At 39.0% G+C, this 27,025-nt stretch overlaps 1 protein-coding gene across 2 annotated transcripts in view; it reads left to right on the forward strand.

Moving 5' to 3' along the window:
- LRRC36 (leucine rich repeat containing 36) overlaps window positions 1-27,025 on the forward strand; it is a 60,218-nt gene that overhangs the window by 14,106 nt on the left and 19,087 nt on the right. For both annotated transcript variants that reach the window (XM_006072038.3, XM_044932050.1), the window contains exons 3-6: window positions 750-942; window positions 1,714-1,810; window positions 4,698-4,786; window positions 22,315-22,442. In XM_006072038.3, the coding sequence (XP_006072100.2) occupies window positions 750-942; window positions 1,714-1,810; window positions 4,698-4,786; window positions 22,315-22,442 (507 nt within the window). The remainder of the gene's footprint in view (window positions 1-749; window positions 943-1,713; window positions 1,811-4,697; window positions 4,787-22,314; window positions 22,443-27,025) is intronic.

The following is a 27,025-nucleotide window of genomic DNA, read 5'->3' on the forward strand; positions in this document are numbered from 1 at the left end:
TCCTAAAAGTGAGGTCTTGAGATATTAATATAAGAACATATACATGGAATACTTTGGCCACCTGATGTGATGAGCCAACTCATTGGAAAAGACCCTGATGCTGGGAAGGATTGAAGGCAAAAGGAGAAGGGGGCAGCAGAGGATGAGATGGTTAGATAGCATCACCAACTCAATGGATATGAATCTGAGCAAAGTCTAGGAGATAGTGAAGCACAGAGGAGCCTGGCGTGCTGCAGTCCATAGGGTCACAATGAGTCAGACACGACTTAGTGACAGAACAACAACAAAATACATACACACTTAATTTTTCTCCAAATCCTTTCCTTAGAACCATCTCTCTTTTGCCTCCCTCCCTCTTGAGGGCTTTTGGAGTCAGGCGAGTGGTTGTAGCAAGGGTGAGAGAAGTGCAAAAGTGACTTGGTTTGGCTACTACCAGGAAGGATTAGATTGGGAAAGTGATGAGAGGCAACAGAAGTATAGAACTGACTGCAGATATATGGATGTCAGAGCTTATAAAGGAGGAAATGTATGATATCAGTGAATTATTTAATGTATAGCACACCCAGTGCCCATGGGCTGCAGCATTCTTATTCTCAGGCAACTAAATGGGAATTTCAACCCTGCCTTTGTCATGGGTGACTCGGGTAATTGTTTAAGGATGAAAAATAATATTTATATTTCTACCTTTATCTGTGAGATTCCTAATCCTTCCCAACGTGCACTTTCATAATGTGGTCTTTTCCTTGCAGGGCATCCAGTATTTATGTTCACTCCAAGACCTGAATTTATATTATAACAACATTCCTTCATTAGTGGAGGTGTCCCGCCTACAGCCTTTACCCTTCCTTAAAGAACTAGATTTGAGACTCAATCCTGTTGTCAGGAAAGATACAGATTATAGGCTCTTTGCTGTCTATACGCTACAAACTCTGGAGAAACTGGGTGAGACCCTCCTCCCTTGTTCTTTGTCCCCAATTCTTACTTTAAACCAGCTGCCTCCTAACCTTTTGGATGTTGGCCCAGAGTGTGCACTGACAGGATATATTTGTTTATTAGTCAATATTTATGTAACGTTTGTGTTGGCAGGATGTATGACGAGTCCTTTTATTGTTTATTGAATGACAATCTATGATTTTATCAGTTACTTCCAGCTTTAGTTTTCTTCAGTTGATGGTTTCACCACCACTTCCTCCCCAACAAAAAGTTTCCAGGTTGACATTTATTTTTCCAGGTGCCCCAACTTTGTAACTACATTAGCAGTAGAAAATGAATATAGCAACTTTTTGAGGCTTAGTTAGCGAGGAACAATAAATATTCCTTCAAATGAGTTAGTCTGTATTTCTTTATAATTTTATTCTCATTGATATAAACTTCTGTGTTACATGCTCCTGGGAAAGTTATAGGGAAGCTAAAGTCTTTTAGAAATGTTGTGACTTTCAGCCTTTAAGATTAGGCCATTTGGATTGTTTGCTGCCTAAACTGTACTTTCTTGTAGTGATAGTTACACTTAGGTGACAGTTGTTGCTATGGTGTCCCTGTAGTCTCCCTGAGTTACTACTTACTCCAGTGACAACATAATAGCATTATTCTGTGACCCGTCTCAAACAAAAGATGAGACTGATCTTTAGTTTTTACTCTGTGAAAATGCTTTTCTGACCCACTACTGTTTACTCCAAAAAAGAAATATGCTCAGACCACGGTTTTTGCCTCCAGATGACCGAGCTGTACGAGAAAGTGAGAGAAAAGCTGCCAAGCTGCATTTTAGTCAGTTGGGCAACAGTGAAAATTTTCTTTTAGAGGTGGAAAAAAGGTAAGATTTTTATCAAAAATTTTTTTAGTTTGGTTCTGGACAGAGAGTAGTGAATTCCTGCTTAACTTTTTTCATTATCCAGCAGAAATCTCTACAAGTTGTAAGAACCCTCAGATTAGAATCTATGCAGAATTTTCAGATTTATCTAGGGTGAGAATCTGGCCATCAGTGGAACATTTCTGCTTTCTTGAACCACTGTGTCTTCTTTGGATATAATTGTACATTCTCTAAAGTTATTGTTCAGAGTTTATAGATAGGGATTTTATGGGATTACTTATTCCCATAAATGTTTGTCAGCCCTTTCTTGGTAGAGTTATACATGGTCTTTTCCTATTGAATTAGGAGGATTACATACATTACCATGGGTAGGATCATTAGAGATAAATTTGTTAAAGAATGATAAGAGAAGCATTTTTGTACAAAACCAAAAGTAAATGGCCCTTTAAGCTCTAAAGTATCAGAATGGTAGATTTTTCCATTTTTTATTACTAAAATTCTGTCAAAATAAGGTACCATATCTTCTACCCCCAAATTCATGCTTTTTAAAAAAAGTTGTTTTATTATTTTTGAAAAATAGAAGTTTATGATAAACAATTTAAATAACACAGAAGTGCAGGAGAAAAAGTCAGAATCACCCTATATTTTACTACTAAGTTAACTACTAGTAATGTTTGGTATACATCCTTTCAGACATCTGTGTACCTATACACATATGTAGATGTATTATTAGTACTTTTTTTCTGATGATAGAAAGAATGTGTATTTATTGTGAGAATATGGAAAGTAGAGAAAAAAACAATGTTAGCCACTTATAATCACACTATCCAGAAAGAAACACTAATTATATTATGGTAAATATCTTCTTAGTTTTAGGTATATGTATATGTGTGTGTGTATTTTGTCTGTGCATGTTTATATATTATAACAACATAGGACCTTATATATCATACAATCAATATATAAATATATTAATAATAAAATAATAAATATATTTATTTTATAGCAGTTTGCTTCCTATACATACCATTTTTAATTTGATAAGATATGAAAATGTCCACACAACACTAAATATTCTTCCTCAGAATGTTTTTTGTTTACCTCTTTATTATCTTTCCCCTCCACTAGAATATAAGCTCCATGAGAACAAAGACCTTGCTTGTCTTGTTTACGGCAGTATCCCTAGCGCCTAGAACAATGTCTGGCCCATGAGCGGTGCTGAGAAATAGTTTGCTGAATGATGATTAAGTGAAGTCCATGCCTGTTGGCCTGGGATCCTGCTCTTTTCTGGTGACTCTGCCTGTCTCTGTTCTCATCCATTATATGTTTTGTAATGTAACCCTCAGAGAGCAGCCTTATTTCTCTATTTTTTTTAAGTTCCCTATTTTAAAAAATATTTGTTTATTTTTGGCTCTGCTCAGTCTTCATTGCTGCTTGGACTTTTCTCTAGATGCAGCAAGCAAGGGCTACTCTATAGCTATAGTGTGCAGGCTTCTCATTAAGATGGCTTCTCTTGTTGCACAGCATGGACTCCACACACGAGGAATTTAGTAGCTGTGGCTCTAGAGCACAGGCTCAATAGTTGTGGTGCATGGGCTTAGTTGCTCTTTGACATGTGAGATCTTTCTGGATTAGGGGTCAAACCTGTGGCTTCTGCATTGTCAGGTGGATTCTTTACTACTGAGCCACCATGGAAGCCCATAAGTTCCCTATATTTTAAAGTCCAGTTTAATTTGTTGTTGTTGTATATTCGCTAAGTCTGACTCTTTTGTGACCCCCGTGAACTGTAGTCTGCTAGGCTCCTCTGCCCATGGGATTTCCCAAGCAAGAATACTGGGGTTGGTTGCCATTTCCTTCTCCAGGGAATCTTCCTGACCCAGGGATTGAACCCAGGTCTCCTTCCTTGCAGGTGGATTCTTTACCATTGGGCCACCTGGGAAGCCCTGAGGTTAATGAGATTAATTTACATAGACTAAAATTCACCCTAGAAAGAAATGGAATATTTCTTAAAAATTATTTGTATATGTACTTTGTAAATTAATTCCTATTTTAAATGCATTGGAGTACCTTGTTTACTACAGAAATCCAGAGGTGAGTTAATGTATAACTGAATAAACTTCCTAGTGAGGCAAACAATTATCACCACTATATTTCTGTTTAGTTACCTTATAGTGATTGCAAAAACAGAAGTAAAATGTTGCTCAAGTGTCCAAAATTAACATTAGTACTCTATAAGCTCTCCAACCTTGGGTGAAGGACTTTTCTTTTAAGCCTTTCTGAGTCCCAAGTCTCCCAACCTATAAAATGGTGATTATAGATTAATGGGAGAGCTTTTATGATTAAATGAAATGATGAGAGTAAAGTGCTTGGCTCATAGTTTAGGCTGTTTGTACTTAATGTATTTCCCAATCTGTACACACCAGTCTTACCATACTACATCAATCAAGTGCAAACACTCGCCTTTCTTATTTCTTTTTCAAACTAATGGTTATAGTTGTCTCCATTGTAATTCTTGGTAGAAGAACCATCCTTTCTGTGTCCTATGAAGTTTTTAATTCAAAAGAAAACATTTTTATTTTATAATATAAAATAATACTCCTTGAGTCATCCAGACCTAAGTTTATGTCAAGAAAACAGAGTATCTAAGTTCGGAATTTTCTGGCTTTCATGCTTTGGAGGGTGAACTGTAGTGTCTTTCTTTCTCATTTCCCAATGAAAATACTATGACTTTAAAAAAAATAGCTTTAACTGAAATATTTGTGAAAATAATATGTTCTGGAGCATTTGGAAAAAAAAAATCTGATTACCCTGAAATGTTTTTTTCTAAATAGCCTTTACTCATGATCTCAGAAGCTTCTTTCAGTTTTAAATAATTTATTTGATGTGACAGCTCTAGGGAGAAGACAGTAAAAAACTGTGTAACAAATGAGAGCACTGCATCAAAAGTCAGCACTGATAGTGATAACAGAATTGAAACTGGTAAGTTTTCCCTTTCTGACCACAAAACAATTAAAACATTAATTGTTTCTGTTATTATGGCCAATTTTGAGTAGGATGAAGACAAAATAGTTGAGAAATAACATAGATTTGAAGCAAGCACAAGGTTTACCAGTTTGTGTTTTTCCTTCTTTCTCTCACTGCCAGAGAAGCCCTATTTACTAAGCAGGCCTAAGCCAGAACCCATCAAAGTGTACAAGCTGTACTCAGAGAGTTCAGTTTCACTTACATCACTTTATATCATTAGTACATCCTGAAAATTGCATTGCCAATCCCCACAGGATTCATTAGCCACAGACTCAGGACTCATCTGCATCAGTGCAGCTCACACCCTTAGCCTCTTGGTGTCTCCACCTTGAAACTTTGCAGCTGCAGAATCTATTTGTGCTATATTCTTGGGGATTGTTGCCTGTAAGCAGTATTGGAAATCCAACGTGAATAAAATGTTATGCTACATTCATGGTCATGCCACAGGCTAGAAGAAAGCTTTACAGTAGAGAACTTGCATGCAGTGGGCCCATATGGATTAATTTGGCACTCATCAGATGACCTTTCACTTGAGAAAATTTTTTCTGGCTTGAGGTCTCTGTCCCTTTTTTGAAGGGTCTACAAACTCTAAAAATTAATCCTTAAAATCTCAACAGTAATTAATAGATTGATGATGTAGTTTAGACACAAAGGGTTTTCAATTTGTAATATACAGTATTTTATTTCCTGACTTTGTATCTATCTATGTAGATATTAATTGACAAATTATTTTCATGTAAAATTTCATGGTAAATTAAGCCATAGTGAGGTATGATATTTATTTTCCTTTCTTAGAGGTCTCAGAGGTCTTAGAGGTCACATGTAAGTCATGGACCATAGATTGCTCCATTTAATTTTAAATAGCATTTTTTATATTTCAAAATTGATAAAATTCTATTGTAATTATTTTGGAAAGTACTGAAAAGCCCAAAGAACATTTTAATCACTCAGAAGACTTTCCCCTAAAGAAAATCTCAGTTAATTTGATATACAGCTTTCCTATCTTTTTGTAAGTATAAGCATCTATGTATCCATTTCCAGAAAGACAAAGATACACTGAAGCATAATTTGATTACATTTTTTGTATGAGCTGAATTAAAGGTCATTTATATCATTATATGTCATAAGCACACACAGTCACTCTGTGAATTAAAATGTTTTAAAGTACACAGCCTTTACTGAGAACAAACGGCTTTACTAGACACAGGGCCCGTTTCTAAAGGTGCTCAGAAGCTCCAGCTGTTGCTGGAATTTTTTTTTTAATATTAAGTTTATTTTGCTGCTTTGAAACGTTAAAAATCTTTGCTTTCTGCTGAAAATTATGTTTTGTGCTAGATCCCTGGGGAGTGTTGCCTGTAAGCACTGTTAGTAATCCAGTATGACTAAAGTGGTTATACCACATTAATGTTTGTGCCACAGGCTAAGACAAAACTTTCTAGAAAATATTACCCACTAGTTCAATTGTTCCGGAGAAGGCGATGGCACCCCACTCCAGTACTCTTGCCTGGAAAATCCCATGGATGGAGGAGCCTGGTGGGCTGCAGTTCATGGGGTCGTGAAGAGTTGGACACGACTGAGAGACTTCACTTTCACTTTTCACTTTCTTACATTGGAGAAGGAAATGGCAACCCACTCCACTGTTCTTGCCTGGAGAATCCCAGGGACAGGGGAGCCTGGGGGGCTGCCGTCTATGGGGTCTCACAGAGTCGGACATGACTGAAGTGACTTAGCAGCAGCAGCAGCAGCTCAATTGTTCAAACAGTGCTTTCCCACCAGTCATTTAGGATGGCAGGGAATCTTCACTGTCTTGTATCCTCATCCTGGTCTCTTCACTGTATAATCTTTGACTGTTTCAAAGTTCCCTCTCTCTTTTCCCATACCCCTAAAATAAGCATACCTAGGCTATGCCTTCAGATTCTCTTTGTCTACTCTTTGCCCTATTGAGCTCATCTGTTTGCACAGTTAGCTTTATTTCCTCCCTGTTGATGACTCTTAAACAAAATGGTCTAGCTTTGACAACTTGTACAGTTTCTCTGCATCAGTTCCCCATTTCTGTTGACTAACTATTAACATACACTTGGAATCACCACTGAATAATTTTCCAGCCTCTTACACTAAACATGTTAAAAACTCAAACGAACGCCATTTCCTCCAGACCTAAACAGCTCTCAGGGTTTCCTTAGTGTTACCACCACTTTCCCATTATTCAGGCTCAGAATCAGAGAGGGTTATAATTCTCTCCCTCCCCCAAATCCAGTTGAATGTTTATACCATAGAGTATGATTCACAATTAACGAGCTTTCTTTTCCCTTTGCTGTCTCTTAACAGGCATGTTTAATATCTATCATGCACTGAGTATAAATTCTAGGCCAGGCTATGTATATAATCTCATTAAATCCTCACAATAACCTTGAAGGTGATTATAATTATCCTTGTTTCATGTGTGAGGAAACCAGGCCCAAAAGAGGTGAAATAATTTGCTCTAATTATACACTAAGTGGCAAAGCTGTGATGTAAACTCTAGTCTGTCAGTCATCAAAGTCCTCTTAAATATTATACTGTGCTGCCTCCTAGTTTCTTCTTTATTCAGTTCATTTTGTATTTCCTGTCAGATTAATTCTCTTAAAACTCAACTGTGATTATTATATTTGCCTGCTCAAAAACTTGCATGGCTCCCACTCATAGCTGAAGTTAGAGTCCTCAATCTGACACACAGGGCTCCTCTAAGTTGTAGCTGTGGAAATTCCCTGGTGGCTAAGACTGTACACACAATGCAGGGGGCCTGGCTTCAATCCTTGGTCAGGGTGCTAGATCCCACTTGCTGCAACTAAAGTTTCCACGTGCCGCAACAAAGATCAAAGGTCCCATGTGCAGCAGCTAAGACACAGCACAGCCAAATAATTAATTACAAAAAAAAAACAAAACTGCTGGAGCTCATCTCTTCAGCCTACCCTGAAACCTTATATCTCCTGTTTCTCAACTACAATATACGATGCTTCAATCAAGTCAAACCACTCTCTCCTTTTTCTCTCTTTAGCCGTTGAACTAATGCTGTCCCTTCTGCCTTCAGTGCTTGAATTAAAATCCTTCTCTTTATGACCCAAATCAAAGTCCAATCTTTTTAGTGAAATTTTTGATTCTCATCCAACTTTTTTTCCTCTTTTCTTTTTGTAAACTCACATAAATTATCTTCTGAAACATATACTCTGGAAATAGAAAATTCAGTCATTTCCTGAATCACTTGCAATATAAGATAATGAGACAAAACATGAAAAAGCTAAGTAACACAATTTCAGGCAGTGCATATGAAAACGTTAAATAAATGACACAGATCAGTATTCCTCAAACTCAGTGTTGTGAACTCCTAGAGCAGGGATACTTTCAGAGGTCCACAGGCAGTGTGAGGCCCTTTAATTTCATGTTTTTGTTTGATGCAGTTATGGAAAATATTTAAAAGATATAAGAGCAGAAATACTGCTTTGCAATATTAGTCTGCTATTTGAAAAAATAGACTGTTTTTTAGAATAGTTTTAGATCCACAGCAAAGCTGAACAGGAAATACAGGGTTCCTATATACCTCCTGCCTCTACACATGTATAGCCTCTCTCACTGCCAACAACAGGCATCAGAGTGGTGCTTTTGTTACAACTGATGAACCTACATTGACACATTATTATCACCTGAAGTCCTTAGTTTACATTAGGGTTCCTTTTTGGTAGTGTACATTCTATGGGTTTGGTAAATGTATTAATATAATGACATGTATCCACCATTTTAGTATCATACAGAATAGTTTCACTGGCCTAAACGCTGTGCTCACGTAGTCTTCCCTTACTCCCCTCTTACCCCTGGCAACTACTGATCTTTTTTCCATCTCTTTATGTTTTTTTTTTCTCAGAAATGTTTATTGTGGTAAAATGTGTATAAGATTTACCATCTTAACCATTTTTTTTATATGAAACTTTTAGTATTTTATTCATTTTCATAGTTTTACAGTATTAGTAAAAATAATGACCATTATAAATAAGTATAAAATGGAAGTTGATGAAAAAATAATCCCAAGTCTTCCTTGACTCCCACCCTCCCACCAAAAAACTAGCTAGTATATGGCAAATATCCTTTTCACATATTATCTTTAGGCATATATTCACTTTGTAGTGGTGGATGGTTTAGTCGCTAAGTCGTGTCTGACTCTTGTGATCCCATGGACTGCAGCCTGCCAGGCTCCTCTGTCCATGGTGTTTTCCAGGCAAGATTACTGGAGTGGGTTGCCATTTCCTTCTCCCATCTTAACCATTTTTAAGTGAACAGTTCACTGGTATTAAATGCATTCATAACATTGTGCAACCATCACCACCAGCCCTCTGGAACTCTTTTCATCTTATAAAACTGAACTACACCCATTAAATGATAACTCCCCATCTTACCCTCCCTGTAGCCCCTAGAAATCACCATTCTATTTTCTCTCTTTCTGATACTGATTGCTCTGAGTCTCTTATAGAAGAGAAATCATACAGTATTTGTCTTTTTGTGACTGGTTTATTTCACTTAGCATAATGTCCTCAATGTTGTTGCCCTCTTCCAACAACACAAGAGATGACTCTACACATGGACATCACCAGATGGTCAATACAAAAATCAGATTGATTATATTCTTTGCAGCCAAAGGTGGAGAAGCTCTATACTACAGTCAGCAAAAACAAGAACTAGAGCTGAGTATGGCTTAGATCATGACCTTCTTAGGGCAAAATTTACACTTAAATTGAAGAAAGTAGGGAAAACCACTAGACCATTCAGGTGTGATTTAAATCAAATTCCTTATGATTATACAGTGGAGGTGACAAGTAGATTCAAGGGATTAGATCTGGTAAACAGAATGCCTGAAGAACTATGGACGGAGATTGGTAACATTGTACAGGAGGCAGTGACCAAAACCATCCCAAAGGAAAAAGAAATGCAAGAAGGCAAAATGGTTATCTGAAGAGGTCTTACAGATAGCTGAGAAGAGAAGCAAAAGGCAAAATAGAAAGGGAAAGATATGCACACTGAATGCAGAGTTCCAGAGAATAGTAAGAAGAGATAAGAAAGCTGTAAGAGAACAATGCAAAGAAATAGAGGAAAACAATAGAATGGAAAAGACTAGAGACCTCTTCAAGAAAACCGGATGGGCATATTCAAGTGAACGGGACCTAACAGAAGCAGAAGAGCTTAAGAAGAGGCAGCAAGAATACACGGAAGAATTGTACAATAAAGGCCTTAATGATCCAGATTAAGGAAACAACAGAATGGGGAAGACTAGAGATCTCTTCAAGAAAATTAGAGATACCAAGGGAACATTTCATGCAAAGATGGGCTCGATAAAGGACAGAAATGGTATGGACTTAACAGAAGCAGAAGATATTAAGAAGAGGTGGCAAAAATACACAGAAGAACTGTACAAAAAAGATGTTCATGACCAAGATAATCACGATGGTATGATCACTCACCTAGAGCCAGACGTCCTGGAATGTGAAGTCAAGTGGGCCTTAGAAAGCATCACTATGAACAAAGCTAGTGGAGGTGATAGAATTCCAGTTGAGCTATTTCAAATCTTGAAAGATGATGCTGTGAAAGTGCTGCACTCAATATGCCAGCAAACTTGGAAAACTCAGTGGTGACCACAGGATTGGAAAAGGTCAGTTTTCATTCCAATCCCAAAGAAAGGCAATACCAAAGAATGTTCAAACTACTGCACAGTTGCACTCATCTCACATGCTAGTAAAGTAATGCTCAAAATTCTTAAAGCCAGGCTTCAGCAATACGTGAACCATGAACTTCCAGATGTTCAAGCTGGTTTTAGAAAAGGCAGAGGAACCAGAGATCAAATTGCCAACATCCGCTGGATCATCGAAAAAGCAAGAGAGTTCCAGAAAAACATCTATTTCTGCTTTGTTGACAATGCCAAAGCTTTTGACTGTGTGGATCACAATAAACTGTGGAAAATTCTGAAAGAGATGAGAATACCAGACCACCTGATCTGCCTCTTGAGAAACCTGTATGCAGGTCAGGAAGAAACAGTTAGAACTGGACATGGAACAACAGACTGGTTCCAAATAGGAAAAGGTGTACGTCAAGGCTGTATATTGTCACCCTGCTTATTTATGCAGAATACATCATGAGAAACGCTGGGCTGGAAGAAGCACAAGCTGGAATCAAGATTGCCGGGAGAAATATCAATAACCTCAGATATGCAGATGACACCACCCTTGTAGCAGAAAGTGAAGAGGAACTAAAAAGCCTCTTGATGAAAGTGAAAGAGGAGAGTGAAAAAGTTGGCTTAAAGCTCAACATTCAGAAAATGAAGATCATGGCATCTGGTCCCATCACTTCATGGGAAATAGATGGGGAAACAGTGGAAACAGTGTCAGACTTTATTTTTGGGGCTCCAAAATCACTGCAGATGGTGACTGCAGCCATGAAATTAAAAAACGCTTACTCCTTGGAAGGAAAGTTATAACCAACCTAGATGGCATATTCAAAAGCAGAGACATTACTTTGCTAACAAAGGTCTGTCTAGTCAAGGCTGTGGTTTTTCCTGTGATCATGTATGGATGTGAGAGTTGGACTGTGAAGAAGGCTGAGCGCCGAAGAATTGATGCTTTTGAACTGTGGTGTTGGAGAAGACTCTTGAGAGTCCCTTGGACTTCAAGGAGATCCAACCAGTCCATTCTAAAGGAGATCATCCCTGGGTGTTCTTTGGAAGGAGTGATGCTGAAGCTGAAACTCCAGTACTTTGGCCACTTCATGCGAAGAGTTGACTCATTGGAAAAGACTCTGATGCTGGGAGGTATTGGGGGCAGGAGGAGAAGGGGATAACAGAGGATGAGATGGCTGGATGGCATCACTGACTTGATGGACATGAGTTTGAGTGAGCTCTGGGAGTTGGTGAGGACACGACTGAGTGACTGAACTGAACTGAATGTCTCAGATAATCACGATGGTATGATCACTCTCCTAGAGCCAGACATCCTGGAATGTGAAATCAAGTGGGCCTTAGAAAGCATTACTATGGACAAAGCTGGTGGAGGTGATTAAATTCCAGCTGAGCTATTGCTAATCCTAAAAGATGATTCTGTTAAAGTGCTGCACTCAGTATGCCAGCAAATTTAGAAAACTCAGCAATGGCCACAGGACTGGAAAAGATCAATTTTCATTCTAATCACAAGGAAAGGCAATGCCAAAGAATGTTCAAACTACTGTGCTATTTCACTCATTTCACATGATAGCAAGGTAATGCTCAAAATCCTTCTGGCTAGGCTTCAGCAGTATATGAAGAGAACTTTCAGATGTACAAACTGGATTTAGAAAAGGCAAAGGAACCAGAGATCAAATTGCCAACATCTGTTGGATCGTAGAAAAAGCAAGGGAATTCCAAAAAAATATCTGCTTCATTGACTACACTAAAGGCTTTGACTGTGTGGATCACAACAAACTGGAAAATTCTGAAAGAGGTAGGGACACCAGTCTACCTTACTTGCCTCCTGAGAAACCTATATGCAGATCAAGAAGCAATTAGAACCAGACATGGAACAACAGACTGGTTCCAAATTGGAAAAGGAGTACGTCAAGGCTGTATATTGTCACCCTGTTTATTTAACTTATATGCAGAGTACATTATGTGAAATACCAAGCTGGATGAATCACAGACTGGAATCAAGATTGCAAGAAGTAACAACAACCTTAGATATGCAGATGATACCGGCAGAAAGCAAAGATGAATTAAAGTGCCTCTTGATGAGGGTGAAAGAGGAGAGTGAAAAATATGGCTTAAAGCTCAACATTCAGAAACCTAAGATCCATGGCTTCCAGTCCTATCACTTTATGCAAATAGATGGGGAAAAAGGGGAAACAGTGACAGATTTTATTTTCCTGGGCTCCAACATTACTGTGGAAGGTGACTGCAGCCATGAAATTAAAAGATGCTTGCTCTTTGGAAGAAAAGTTATGACAAACCTAGACAGCATAGTATAAAGCAGAGACATCACTTTCCCAACAAAGGTCAAAGCTGTGGTTTTTCCAGTAGTCATCTATGGATGTGAGAGTTGGACCATAAAGAATGCTGAGTGTGGAAGAATTTATGCTTTTGAATTGTGATGCTGGAAAAGACTCTTGAGAGTCCTTTGGACAGCAAGGAGATCAAACCAGTCAATCCTAAAGGAAATCAACCCTGAATATTCATTGGAAGGACTGATGCTGAAGCTGAAGCTCCAATACTTTTGCCACCTGATGCGAAGAGCCAACTCATTGGTAAAGATCTGATGCTGGGAAAGATTGATAGTAGGAGGAGAAAGGGGGGACAGAGGATGAGATGGTTGGATGGCATTACTGACTCAATGGACATGAGTTTGAGCAAACTCCAGGAGCTAGTAAAGGACACGGAAGCCTGGTATGCTGCAGTCCATGGAGTCGTAAAGAGTTGTACATGACTTAGTGACTGAACAACCACAATGTCCTCAAAGTTCATCCACATGGTAGCATTTGTCAGAATTTCCTTCCTTTTTAAGGGTCAATAATATTCCATTGTATGTATAGAGCACATTTTGTTTATCCATTCATTTGTCGATGGACACTTGGGTTACTCCCGTGTTTTAGCTATTGTGAATAATGCTGCTATGAACAGGGGTATACAACTATCTCTTCAAGACCCTGCTTTCACTTCTTTGGGGTATGTACCCAGAAGTGAAATTATTGGATCATATAGTAATTTTATTTTTAATTTTTTTCAGGAATTGCCATACTGTTGTCTATAGCCACTGTATCATTTTACACTCCCACCAATAGTGTACAAGAGTTCTGATTTCTCTACCTCCTTACCAACACTTGTTATTTTCTGATTTTTTGGTAGTAGCCATCCTACTGGGTGTGAGGTGGTATCTCGTGTTTTTAATTTGTATTTCCCTGATGATCAGTGATGTTGAGTATTTTTGTGTGTGTGCTTATTGGCCATTTGTAAATCTTTGTTTGGAGAAATGTCTATTCAAGTCCTTTGCCCACTTTTGAACCAAGTTGCTTTTTTGCTGTTGTTGAGTATTAGGAGTTCTCTATATACTCTAAACATTAATTCTGTATCAGATATATGATTTGCAAATATTTTCTCCCATTCTGTGGGCTGCCTGTGGGCTGCTACTCTGTGTGTATTGTTTTTAGATGCACAAAATTTTTAATTTTTCATGAAGTTCAATTTGTCTGCTATATTGCTTTGCTTTAGGTGTCATAGTGCTAAAACCAGTAAGCATGTTCTCTATGTTTTCTTCTAAGAGTTTTATAGTTTATATATAAAAAATATGTATATATATATTTTTATATATATTTGGATGCCCCCGGTATTTGTTGGGCTATGTGGGATCTAGTTCCCTGACCAGGGATCTAACCCCAGCCCCATGCATTGAGAGTGTGGAGTCTTAGCCACTGGACCACTGGAGAAATGCTGAGTTTTATACTTTAATGTATTACATTTAACTCTTTGATGCATTAATCCATCCAGTTAATTTTTGTGTATGTGTTAGGTAAGGGTCCAGCTTAAATTTTTTGCATGAGGGGTGAAGGACTGGTAGCTGCTTCTTTGCTGAAAGTGAAAGTCACTCAATTGTTTCCGACTTGTTGTGACCGCATGGACTGTAGCCCACCAGGTTCCTCGCCATGGAATTCTTCAGGCAAAAACACTGGAGTGTGTAGCCTATCCCTTCTCCAGGGAATCTTCTTTACCAAGGGATCAAACCCAGGTCCCCCACATTGCAGACAGATTCTTTACCATCTGAGCCACAAGGGAAGCCCTAGAATACTGAAGTGGGTAGCCTATCCCTCTCCAGGAGATATTCCTGACCTAGGAATCAAACCTGGGTCTCTTGCATTGCAGGTGGATTCTTTACCAGCTGAGCTACCAGGGAAGCCTTAGCTACTTTGCTAAGAACTGAAATTAACCAAAATTAACCCTAATTTACCTTCCATGCCTTCCCCCAGAAGTTGCAAGCCTTCAGTAGACTCCAGAATTCTAAAACAGTTATATCAGAGAATTCTGCCAGTGCAGTTGTTGTCTAGGGGGGAGACAGATGCAAGATGCTTCTCACTGCATTTTCACCTGTTGCCACAGTTTTGCCTTTTCCAGAATTTCATATAATTGGAGTCATACCGTATGTAGCCTTTTCAGATTGGCTTTGTCTGCTTAGTGATATGCAGTGGTTTCTTCTGTATCTTTTTGTGGCTTAGTAGCTACTTTGTTTTTAGGGCTTAATGGTGCTGTGGTCCATGGGGTCGCAAAGAGTCGGACATGACTGAGCAACTGAACTGAATATTCTATTATTATTATCTGGATTATTTATTTACCCACTCACCTACTGAAGAACATCTTGGTTGCTCCCAGGTTTTGGCAATTATGCAAAAAGTTGCTATAAACATCTATATGCAGGTGTTTGTATGGACATAAGCTTTCAACTCCTTTGGGTAAATACCAAGTTTTTAGTTTTGTAAGAAATTGCCAAACTGTCACCTAATATAATCTTCTTTGTAAAATATCTTTTTACACACTGAGTTTCTTGAACTGAAATTTCTCAAACTAGATTGATAGTCTCAGGGTTTATGAGAATGTTGAGTTTGAGAAACACTGATGTAGATGGGCATATGCTGTAGAGGCTCAGAGTGTACTAGGAGCAGATGGGGAAAGGTTTTGTGACAGAAATTCATTTCTCTCTCATATAGAAATCTGGATGTTGGCAATCTAGGGCTGTTACTGGGGGTTCTAACACATGAAAAAGGATATAGTGAGAGGCAACTGGCATTCTCTGGTGCGATGGATATAAGAGCAATTCAGCAAACAGGTGTCTCAGATCAGATCAGTCGCTCAGTCGTGTCCAACTCTTTGTGAGCCCATGAATCGCAGCACGCCAGGCCTCCCTGTCCATCACAAACTCCTGGAGTTCACTCAGACTCACGTCCATCGAGTCAGTGATGCCATCCAGCCATCTCATCCTCTGTCGTCCCCTTCTCCTCTTGCCCCCAATCCCTCCCAGCATCAGAGTCTTTTCCAATGAGTCAACTCTTCGCATGAGGTGGCCAAAGTACTGGAGTTTCAGCTTCAGCATCATTCCTTCCAAAGAAATCCCAGGGCTGATCTTCTTCAGAATGGACTGGTTGGATCTCCTTGAAGTCCAAGGGACTCTCAAGAGTCTTCTCCAACACCACAGTTCAAAAGCATCAATTCTTCGGCGCTCAGCCTTCTTCACAGTCCAACTCTCACATCCATACATGACCGCAGGAAAAACCATAGCCTTGACTAGATGGACCTTTGTTGGCAAAGTAATGTCTCTGCTTTTGAATATGCTATCTAGGTTGGTCATAACTTTCCTTCCAAGGAGTAAGCGTCTTTTAATTTCATGGCTGCAGTCACCATCTGCAGTGATTTTGGAGCCCAGAAAAATAAAGTCTGACACTGTTTCCACTTTTTCCCCATCTATTTCCCATGAAGTGATGGGACCAGATGCCATGATCTTCATTTTCTGAATGTTGAGCTTTAAGCCAACTTTCACTTTCCACTTTCACTTTCATCAAGAGGCTTTTTAGTTCCTCTTCACTTTCTGCCATAAAGGTGGTGTCATCTGCATATCTGAGGTTATTGATATTTCTCCCAGCAATCTTGATTCCAGCTTGTGTTTCTTCCAGTCCAGAGTTTCTCATGATGTACTCTGCATATAAGTTAAATAAACAGGGTGACAATATACAGCTTTGACGTACTCCTTTTCCTATTTGGAACCAGTCTGTTGTTCCATGTCCAGTTCTAACTGTTTCTTCCTGACCTGCATACAGGTTTCTCAAGAGGCAGATCAGGTGGTCTGGTATTCTCATCTCTTTCAGAATTTTCCACAGTTTATTGTGATCCACACAGTCAAAGGCTTTGGCATAGTCAATAAAGCAGAAATAGATGTTTTTCTGGAACTCTCTTGCTTTTTCCATGATCCATCGGATGTTGGCAATTTGATCTCTGGTTCCTCTGCCTTTTCTAAAACCAGCTTGAACATCAGGAAGTTCACGGTTCGCATATTGCTGAAGCCTGGCTTGGAGAATTTTGAGCATTACTAGCGTGTGAGATGACTGCAATTGTGCGGTACTTTGAGCATTCTTTGGTATTGCCTTTCTTTGGGATTGGAATGAAAACTGACCTTTTCCAGTCCTGGGGCCACTGCTGAGTTTTCCAAGTTTGCTGGCATATTGAGTGCAGCACTTTCACAGCATCATCTTTCAGGATTTGGAATAGCTCAACTGGAATTCCATCACCTCCACTAGCTTTGTTCGTAGTGATGCTTTCTAAGGCCCACTTGACTTCACATTCCAGGATGTCTGGCTCTAGATCAGTAATCACACCATCGTGATTATCTGGGTCATGAAGATCTTTTTTGTACAGTTCTTCTGTGTATTCTTGCCATCTCTTCTTAATATCTTCTGCTTCTGTTAGGTCCATACCATTTCTGTCCTTTATCAAGCCCATCTTTGCATGAAATGTTCCTTTGGTATCTCTGATTTTCTTGAAGAGATCCCTAGTCTTTCCCATTCTGTTGTTTTCCTGTGTCTATCTACTGGAAAATTCCTGTGTTAGAGGCTAGGCATATTAGGAAATGACACAACAATGTAAGAGCTTCGGCTACTCCCACACCAGAGAGATTTATCATAGTTGATTAGGTTAGAAGTCAGGCTGAGACATGAGTTCGACTTCAGCAGAGGTAAGGAACTGTGGGGGAGAGACACTAGCAGTTGACCTGGGTAAAGCCTTCCCAAAAAGGATACATTTAAGTTGGGAATTCAAATAGAATTCATTGGGCATAGTTGGGCATTCAATGCATAGAAAACAGAAGTAGAAAAAACAGGTGTGACAGATTAGGAAATTGACTCAGCTTGTGACTCAGCTTGTGACAGGGGGCTTCTCAGGTGGTGCTAATGGAAAAGAACCTGCCTGCCAGTGCAGGAAACAGAAGAGATGTGTTTGATCCCTGAATAGGGAAGATCCCCTGGAGAAGAAAATGGCAACTCACTCCAGTATTCTTGCCTGCAGAATCCCATGGACAGAGGAGCCTGGCAGGATACAGTCCATTGGGTCGCAGAGAGTTGAACACGACTGAAGCGTCTTGGCATGCGTGCATGCACGTGACTGGAGCTAAGGTGGTTGATTAAAGCCAAGTTGCAAACGGTCTCTTTATGAAACATTTTCATTTTATTCTCTTGAAAATGGGTGACAAAGATATTTTAGGTGGTAAGCATGATTAAATGTATAATTTAGAGCAATAACTCAAGATTGATTTAGATAGGCAGCAACTAAAGACAGCAGTCCAAGTGGGAGATAATAAGGACCTGTCCTGACATAGGACAATAATAGTGTGAATACAAATGAGGAGGTACAGATTAATTAAATCCTTGAGAACTGGGACTTCCTTGGTGGTCCAGTGGCTAAGACTCAGCACTCCCAATGCAGGGGCCCTGGTCAGGGAACTAGATCCCGCATGCTACTCCAAAAAAAAAGATCCCGAATGCCAGAACTAAAAGAGCCCATGTGCTGCAACTCAGATGCCACACAGCCAAATAAATAAAAATAAATATTAAAAAAACTTTGTACTTCAAAGGACACTATCAAGATGGTAAAAAAGCTAGGATATTCCCTGGCAGTCCAGTGGTTAGGACTCTGTGCTTTCACTGCTGGGGAGATGGGTTCAATCCCTGGTCGGGGAGCTAAAATCCCAAATGCTGCATTGTATGACCAAAATAATAATTAATTTTATTTAAAAAGTAAAGCAACCCACAGAATAGGAGAAAATATTTGCAAATCATATGTCTGACAAGAGTCTGATATCCATTATATATCAGAGAAGGCAATGGCAACCCACTCCAGTACTCTTGCCTGGAAAATCCCATGGACAGAGGAGCCTGGTAGGCTGCTGTCTATGGGGTCGCATAGAGTCGGACACGACTGAGCGACTTCAGTTTCACTTTTCATTTTTCATGCATTGGAGAAGGAAATGACAACCCACTCCAGTGTTCTTGCCTGGAGAATCCCAGGAAGGGTGGAGCATATATATATATATATATATATATATATATATATATATACACACACACACACACACACACACACATATATATGTGTGTATATATATATGTAGACTCTTATAAAATCAACAACGGAAAGGCAAACAACCAAATTAGAAAATGGGCAAAAGATTGAACAAACGTTTCTCCAAAGAAGATATGCAGGTAGCCAACAAGCACATGAAAGATGTTCAATATCACTAGCCATAAGGGAAATGCAAGTCAAAACCACAAAGAGGATAACATTTCACATCCACTAGGATGGCTAGAATCAAAAGGACAGATAACAAGTAACAACAAAGATGTGGAGAAATTGGAACCCTCATACATTTCTGGTGGGAAAATAAAATGGTATAGCTTCTTTGGAAAACAATTTGGAAGTTCCTCAAAAAGTTAGAGTTACCATTTGACCCACCAATTCCACTTCTAGATATATACCCAAGAGACATGAAAACATATGTCCACACAAAGATTTGTGCAGGAATGAAAGCAGCATTATTCATAATAGCCAAAAAATCTATCAACTCATGAATGGAGAAACAAAGTAACGGCATATCCATATAAGGCATATTTTTCAGCCTAAAAAGGATTGAAGTACTGATACATGCTACAATGTTTGTCCTGAGAATATCATACTAATTGACAGAAACTAGATACAAAAGGTTAAATATTGTATTATTCCATCTTCATGAAATGTCCAGAATAGGCAAATCCTATTTGATGTTTGCTAGGGACTGATGAAGAAGAGAGAATTAAGAGTCACAGTTAATTTGGCCTCTTTTGGGGTGATGAGAGTAGAAGATGGTGATGGTGGTACAACTTTGTAAATGCACTGAAAATCACTGAATTGCATACTGTAAAATGATGACTTATATGGCATGTACATTATACCTCAATTAAATATGCCCCCCTCCAAAAAAAGTAATTCTATAGAATTTGATAATTGACATTTGAGATAAGTGAGAGAAAGTCAAAGAAAAATTTTCTATCTTGAAGGATTAGGTGAATAGTAATGCCAGTATTAAAATGAGGGTTAGGGTTGGAGGTGGGACATCAGCAGAAGTAGTCCTGGAAGTAAAGATTATGAGTTTAATTTAGAAAATATTTAGAGTACTTCCCTGTTAGTCCAGTGGTTAAGACACTGCCTTCCAATGCTGGGTTTTGGGGTTTAATCCTTGGTGGGGGAGCTAAGATCCCACATGCCTCTTGGACAAAAAGACAAAACATAAAACAGAAACAATAGTGTAGCAAATTCAATAAAAGACATTTTTTAAAAAGAAAATATTTGGGATTTCCCTAGTGGTCCTGTGGTTAGGACTCGGCACTTTCACTGCCAATGCCCAGGTTCCGTCCCTGGTCGGGGAATTAAGATCCCACAAGCCATGCAGCACAACAAAAAGAAAAAAGAGATAAAATACTGACTTTTCAGTTGTCTGTAGAGCACTCTTTTGGGGAGCAGTTCAAAAAACTTAAGTCTGGACATGAAAAGACAGATAAGAGTTAAGATATTTAGACTTAGGGTCATCCAGACTTGATTGATAGCTAAAACCAGAGAGAAGTTATGATAGCATTCAACAAAGAGCTGGGACCTCGGGAGATTTGTTTGAACCAAGAAATAGATTGGATTAAAAACAAAACAAACAAAAAAAAAACCTGTGAATCTAGAAAAGAGCATTAGAAAGATAGGAAAACCAAGATGGAACAGGGTCTTGGATACCTGGGAAGTTTGTGTTGTTCTGTAGGAAAGGGGTAAGAGGAGCCCTGAACCCAAAGTCACAGCTTACTAACCGTTCTAATTTCCCACTAAGAATCAGATTTTAAAACAGCAATTTCTGCCCCCCCCCCTTTTTTTCTGTGTTGCAATTGCAAAGGAACCAGAGAACATAAACTTTGAGAGCTTATGTCACTTTGAGAAATAAAATTATGTCAAGTACAAGGATAGAAGGACATTTTGTACTGAAATAGCATGACGTTTCATTCCCAGAAGGCAACTCAGAAGTAAGAAGCATTTTAGAACCCCAAATGGACTGAGGGGCTGGATTTTAGAAAGGCTGGCTTTATTCTCATCCTGGGTTCTCAGTTGCCCTGCCTTACGGTAGCTTTCTACTGCCAGAGCTTGCAAATGGGAACTAGGTGAAGAGCACAAATGTTTGAAACTATTAATATCTTAATTCTTATATACAATCCTACTAAAGAAAAAAGCCTCTCTAAACAAAACTCTCTTATTTTTATTAATGAGTCCCCCAGAAGACTCCAAATCCCAGAATTCTGCAATTAATGTTTTGATCAAGGATGTGCAAAACCTTTTGTACAAGTGTTACAATTTAATAGAAATCTTAACTAGCTCCTTTTGAGGTGGCCAGGACTAGGATATAGTTTTTACTTGCTTTTCCTTTCTATTTTTAAAGTTGTTTCTCTAATAATAGGCAAAAAGAAAAAAAAGAAAAAATACTAGGAGACCTAAAGATTTGGTATTCTTCTCTATGAAATAGGTCTTGATTAGTCTTTTTCTTTCTATAAATGAGGAAATCATGGTGGAAAGAAGCTGGTTAGAAATGATGAAGCTGGGGCTTCCCTGGTGGCTCAGTGGTAAAGAATCCACCTGCTAATGCAGGAGACTTGAGTTTGATCCCTAATCTGGGAGGATCCCACATGCCATGGAGCAGCTAAGTCCATATGCCACAACTACTGAGCTTGTGCTCTAGAGCCCAGGAGGGCAACTACTGAGCCTGCATGCTGCAACTACTGAAGCCTACCTGCCCTAGAGCCACTACTCTGCAACAAGAGAAGTCACTACAATAAGAAGCCTGTGCACCATGGTTAGAGAGTAGCCCCTGCTCACCACAACTAGATAAAAACAGCCTTCATGGCAAAGAAGACCCAGCACAGCTTAAATAAATAAACGAACAAAATTTTAAAAAAGAAATGATGAAGCTGATTTGAAATGATGAATCACTGCAGACTGCTGATTAATGCCCTGGAGATGCCTGATGTCAGGAATCTATTTCCAGCCATCTCCCCCTGTAGCTGGAGATTGTTGAATTGATGTCAAATTTTATTGTATGTTCATTTCAGAAGTGTGCAAAAATATTTGACTTTTTAATTTTTCTTGAGAATTTCATAATTTATGAAACCTTTCATATGCATTATCTTATTTTAACCTTACCTTGACTCTGAGAGATGGAAAATTTAGATTTTATCATCACTGTTTTACAAGTGGAGGGATTGAGAGAGGTTTAGCAGTTTGCCCAAATTCACATTGTTTCCAAGTGGTGACATAGTACTCTCAATCTTGTGACTTCTAGTATCTTTCCATAAGACATGTTGCCTTTAAAGTCTGGTCAGTGCTTCATTGTATGCCTTTTCTTTTAACACAGACTCAAACAAAGGACTTTTTATTCCCTTCCCTAACCGGGAAATAAAGGACTCCCTAACAAGTACTTCTGCAACCCAGGGCAGTGTTATACCAGATCAGAAATTAGACCCTTTCCTATTGGGAACACAGGTAATGTATTCACCCTCCTGCTGGATCTATTGACTAGTCAATGATCAATGCTAATAATCCAGTAGATTCTCAGTTATTCATGAAGGTCTAAGAGGACTTTAAATATTTTTTCTCTCTTTTTAAAAAATTTTATTTGGGGAAAATTGCTTTACAATGTTGTGTTAGTCTCTGTTGTACAACAATGCAAATCAACCATAATTATACATATATCACCTTCCTCTTGAACCTCCCTCCCCTCCCCTCACTCCACCCCTTTGCTGCTGCTGCTGCTGCTGCTGCTAAGTCGCTTCAGTCGTGTCCGACTCTGTGCGACCCCATAGACGGCAGCCCACCAGGCTCCCCTCTCCCTGGGATTCTCAAGGCAAGAACACTGGAGTGGGTTGCCATTTCCTTCTCCAATGCATAAGAGTGAAAAGTGAAAGTGAAGTCGCTCAGTCGTGTCTGACTCTCAGCGACCCTATGGACTGTAGCCCACCAGGCTCCTCCATCCATGGGATTTTCCAGGCAAGAGTACTGGAGTGGGGTGCCATTGCCTTCTCCTCCACCCCTTTAGGTCATCACAAAGTGCCAGGTTGGGCTCCCTGTGTTACACAGCAACTTCCTACCAGCTATCTGTTTTACACATGGTAGTGTATATATGTCAATGCTACTTTCTCTGTTTGTCCCACTCTCTCCGTTCCCCACTGTGTTCACAAGTCCATTCTCTATATCTGAGTCTCCATTCATTCCCTGCAAATAGGTTTATCAACACCATTTTTCTAGATTCCATATATATGTGTTAATATATGATATTTGTTTTTCTGCTTGCTTCACTCTGTATAACAGGCTCTAGTTTCATCTACCTCACTAGAACAGACTCAAATTTGTTCTTTTTTATGGCTGAGCAATATTCCATTGTATATATGTACCACATCTTATTTATCCTTTCATCTGTTGATGGACATACAGATTGCTTCCAATGTCCTAGCTACTGTAAATAGTGCTGCTATAAACATTGGGGTACATGTGTCTTTTTCAGTTATGGTTTTCTCAGGGTATATGCCCAGTAGTAGAATTGCTGGATCATATGGTAGTTTTATTCCTAGTTGGTTTTTTTTAAGGACTCTCCATACTGTTCTCTATAGCAGCTGTTTCAATTTACATTCCCACCAGCAGTGTAGGAGGTGGAGTGTAGTTGATTTATAATGTTGTTAGTTTCTGCTGCACAGCAAAGTGAATCAGTTATACATATACATATATCTACTCTTTTTCAGATTTTTTTCCCATATAGGTCATTATAGAGTGTCCAGTAGAGTTCCCTGTGGTATAAAGTGAAAGTCGCCCAGTCATGTCTGACTCTTTTCAACCCCATGGACTATATAGTCCTTGGAATTCTCTAGGCCAGAATACTGGAGTGGGTGACCTTTCCCTTCTCCAGGGGATCTTCCCAACCCAGGGATCAAACCCAGGTCTTCTGCATTGCAGGCAGACTCTTTACCAGCCGAGCCACAAGGGAAGCCCAAGAATACTGGATTGGATAGCCTATCCCTTCTCCAGCAGATCTTCCCAACCCAGGAATTGAACCAGGGTCTCCTGCATTACAGGTGGATTCTTTAGCAACTGAGCTATCAGGGAAGCCCCCTTATTTACAAGACAGAGTCACAGATGTAAAAAACAATTTTAGGGTTACCAAGGGGTAAAGGAGGGGAGGGATAAATTGGGAGATTGGAATTGACATATGCACACTAAGTACTGTGACTCTGTCTTGTAAATAAGTTCATTTGTACTTTTTTTTTTAAGATTCCACATGTAAGTGATGATATATGACATTTGTCTTTGACTTAAGACACTTTTTTGATGAAGGCATGTTAGACACAGGAAAAGGAAAGCACAAGACAGGATGCAAAGAGCCTTTTCCATTAATTTTAGTCTCCCCTTTCTCTCTCGCCCAGTACCTGATCAAATGTACATATAATTTTAACACATTGTATGCCAGGCATTTTGACACTCAAAGAGGGATACAACTGTTACAGACTTGGGCTGGTTTTCAGCTTTCTCCTCTCTCCCAGTGTCTCCATTTCCTGTTACCTGGCTTCTTTACATTTTCTACTTCTTAGCCTTTTAATTACTGGATTCTTAACATCTCAGGGATGGCTCTCCTAACACTGCCTCTTGAGCAATGAAGAGGCAGAGATCATGTAAGATGGGGGAAGAATTTAAAAAGTTCTTAGAGAAAAAATTGGTGGGAGTCCATTACTTATTTATATGAATGAATATGATGCAGGCAGCAGAATCGATGACTTTATATTCAACTTCTTTTGTTTGCATTTTCTTTAATAAGTTATTGAGTAGTAAATTTGCTGAAAATATCCAGAAGGAGAAAGAAAAGAAGGAAAGACTGATTAATCCACAATTTGGATAATCAACACTATATACAAGGAAAAAGATAGTAAGATTTCCTTTCAGGTTGAACTGTTATAATGCCTTCATTTTATAAAAGGACAGATTAGCATTTAGTTGGTTTCTCTGTTTTTGGAGATTCTCCTTGGGTAGTTTAGAAACTACTTCAATTACCATTTTTTTAAAAACTTGGTATTGTTTTAAAGTAATGGAGACAAAAGTATATTCTATATCTACATGCATGTGCATGCTTAGTCGTGTCTGATTCTTTGTGACTTCAGGGACTGTAGCCTACCAGCTCCTCTGTCCTTGCCACTTCTTCCTCCAGGGGACCTTCATAACCCAGAAATCAAACCTGTGTCTCCTGCATTGGCAGGCAGATTCTTTACTGCTGAGCCATTAGGAAAGCCTTACTCTAATTTACAGTTAACATTAAATAGCACTTTTTATATTAAAAAAAAACCCAAAACTTTGAAATAACTTCTTGAAGTGAGAGGAAAAAGAAAATTGAATAAATAGCCTACTTTATGTCCTCTTAGTTTAAGAAATAGGAAGTAGGATTTCTTTCTCTGCATAACTACCTAAAAGATACTGAATACTTGAAGATGGTGTTTTAAAAAGCAAACTCTAGATGGCTTTCTAGATGCAAAAGTAGGAAGTCAAGAGATACCTGGAGTAACAGGCAAATTTGGCCTTGGAGTACAAAACGAAGCAGGTCAAAGGCTGACAGAGTTTTGCCAAGAGAAGGCACTGGTCATAGCAAACACCCTCTTCCAACAACAAAAGAGAAGACTCTACACATAGACATCAACAGATGGTCAATACCATAATCAGATTGATTATATTCTTTGCAGCCAAAGATGGAGAAGTTCTATACAGTCAACAAAAACAAGACCGGGAGCTGACTGTGGCTCAGATCATGAATACTCCTTACTGCCAAATTCAGACTTAAATTGAAGAAAGTAGGGAAAACCACCAGACCATTCAGGTATGACCTAAATCAAATCCCTTACAATTATACAGTGGAAGTGACAAATAGATTCAGGGGATTAGATCTGATAGACAGAGTGCCTGAAGAACTATGGAGGTTCGTGACATTGTATAAGAGGCAGTGATCAAGACCATACCCAAGATAAAGAAATGCAAAAGGGCAAAATGGTTGTCTGAGGAGGCCTTACAAATAGCTATGAAAAGAAGAGAAGATAAAGGCAAAGGAGAAAAGGAAAGATATACCCATTTGAATGCAGAGTTCCAAAGAATAGCAGGGAGAATAAGAAAGCCTTCCTCAGTGATCAATGCAAAGAAATAGAGGGAAACAATAGAATGGGAAAGACTAGCAATCTCTTCCAAGAAAATTAGAGCTACCAGGGGAACATTTCATGCAAAGATGGGCACAATAAAGGACAGAAATGTATGGACCTAACAGAAGCAGAAAATATTAAAAGGTGGCGAGAATACACAGAAGAACTATACAAAAAAGATCTTCATGACTCAGATACCCACAATGGTGTGATCACTCACCTAAGAGCCAGACATTGTGGAATGCAAAGTCAAGGGGGTCTTAGGAAGTATCACTACGAACAAAGCTAGTGAAGGTGACAGAATTCCAGTTGAGCTATTTCAAATCCTAAAAGATGATGCTTTGAAAGTGCTGCACTCAATATGCCAGCAAATTTGGAAAACTCAGCAGTGGCCACAGGACTGGAAAAGGTCAGTTTTCATTCCAATCCCAAAGAAAGGCAATGCTAAAGAATGTTCAAACTACCACACAATTGCACTCATCTCACATGCTAGCAAAGTAATACTCAAAATTCTCCAAGCCAGTCTTCAACAGTACATGAACCGTGAACTTCTAGATGTTCAAGCTGGTTTTAGAAAAGGCAGAGGAACCAGAGATCAAATTGCCAACATCTGTTGGATCATTGAAAAAGCAAGAGAGTTCCAGAAAAACATCTACTTCTGCTTTATTGACTACGCCAAAGCCTTTGACTGTGTGGATCACAACAAACTGTGGAAAATTCTTCAAGAGATGGGAATATGAGACACCTGACCTGCCTCCTGAGAAACCTGTATGCAGGTCAAGAAGCAACAGTTAGAACTGGACATGGAACAACAGACTGGTTCCAAATCGGGAAAGGAGTACATCAAGGCTGCATATTGTCACCCTGCTTATTTAACTTATATGCAGAGTACATCATGCGAAA

This window comes from Bubalus bubalis, chromosome 18 (genome assembly GCF_019923935.1).
Source record: "Bubalus bubalis isolate 160015118507 breed Murrah chromosome 18, NDDB_SH_1, whole genome shotgun sequence".
In the NCBI taxonomy this organism is placed as follows: Eukaryota; Metazoa; Chordata; class Mammalia; order Artiodactyla; family Bovidae; genus Bubalus; species Bubalus bubalis.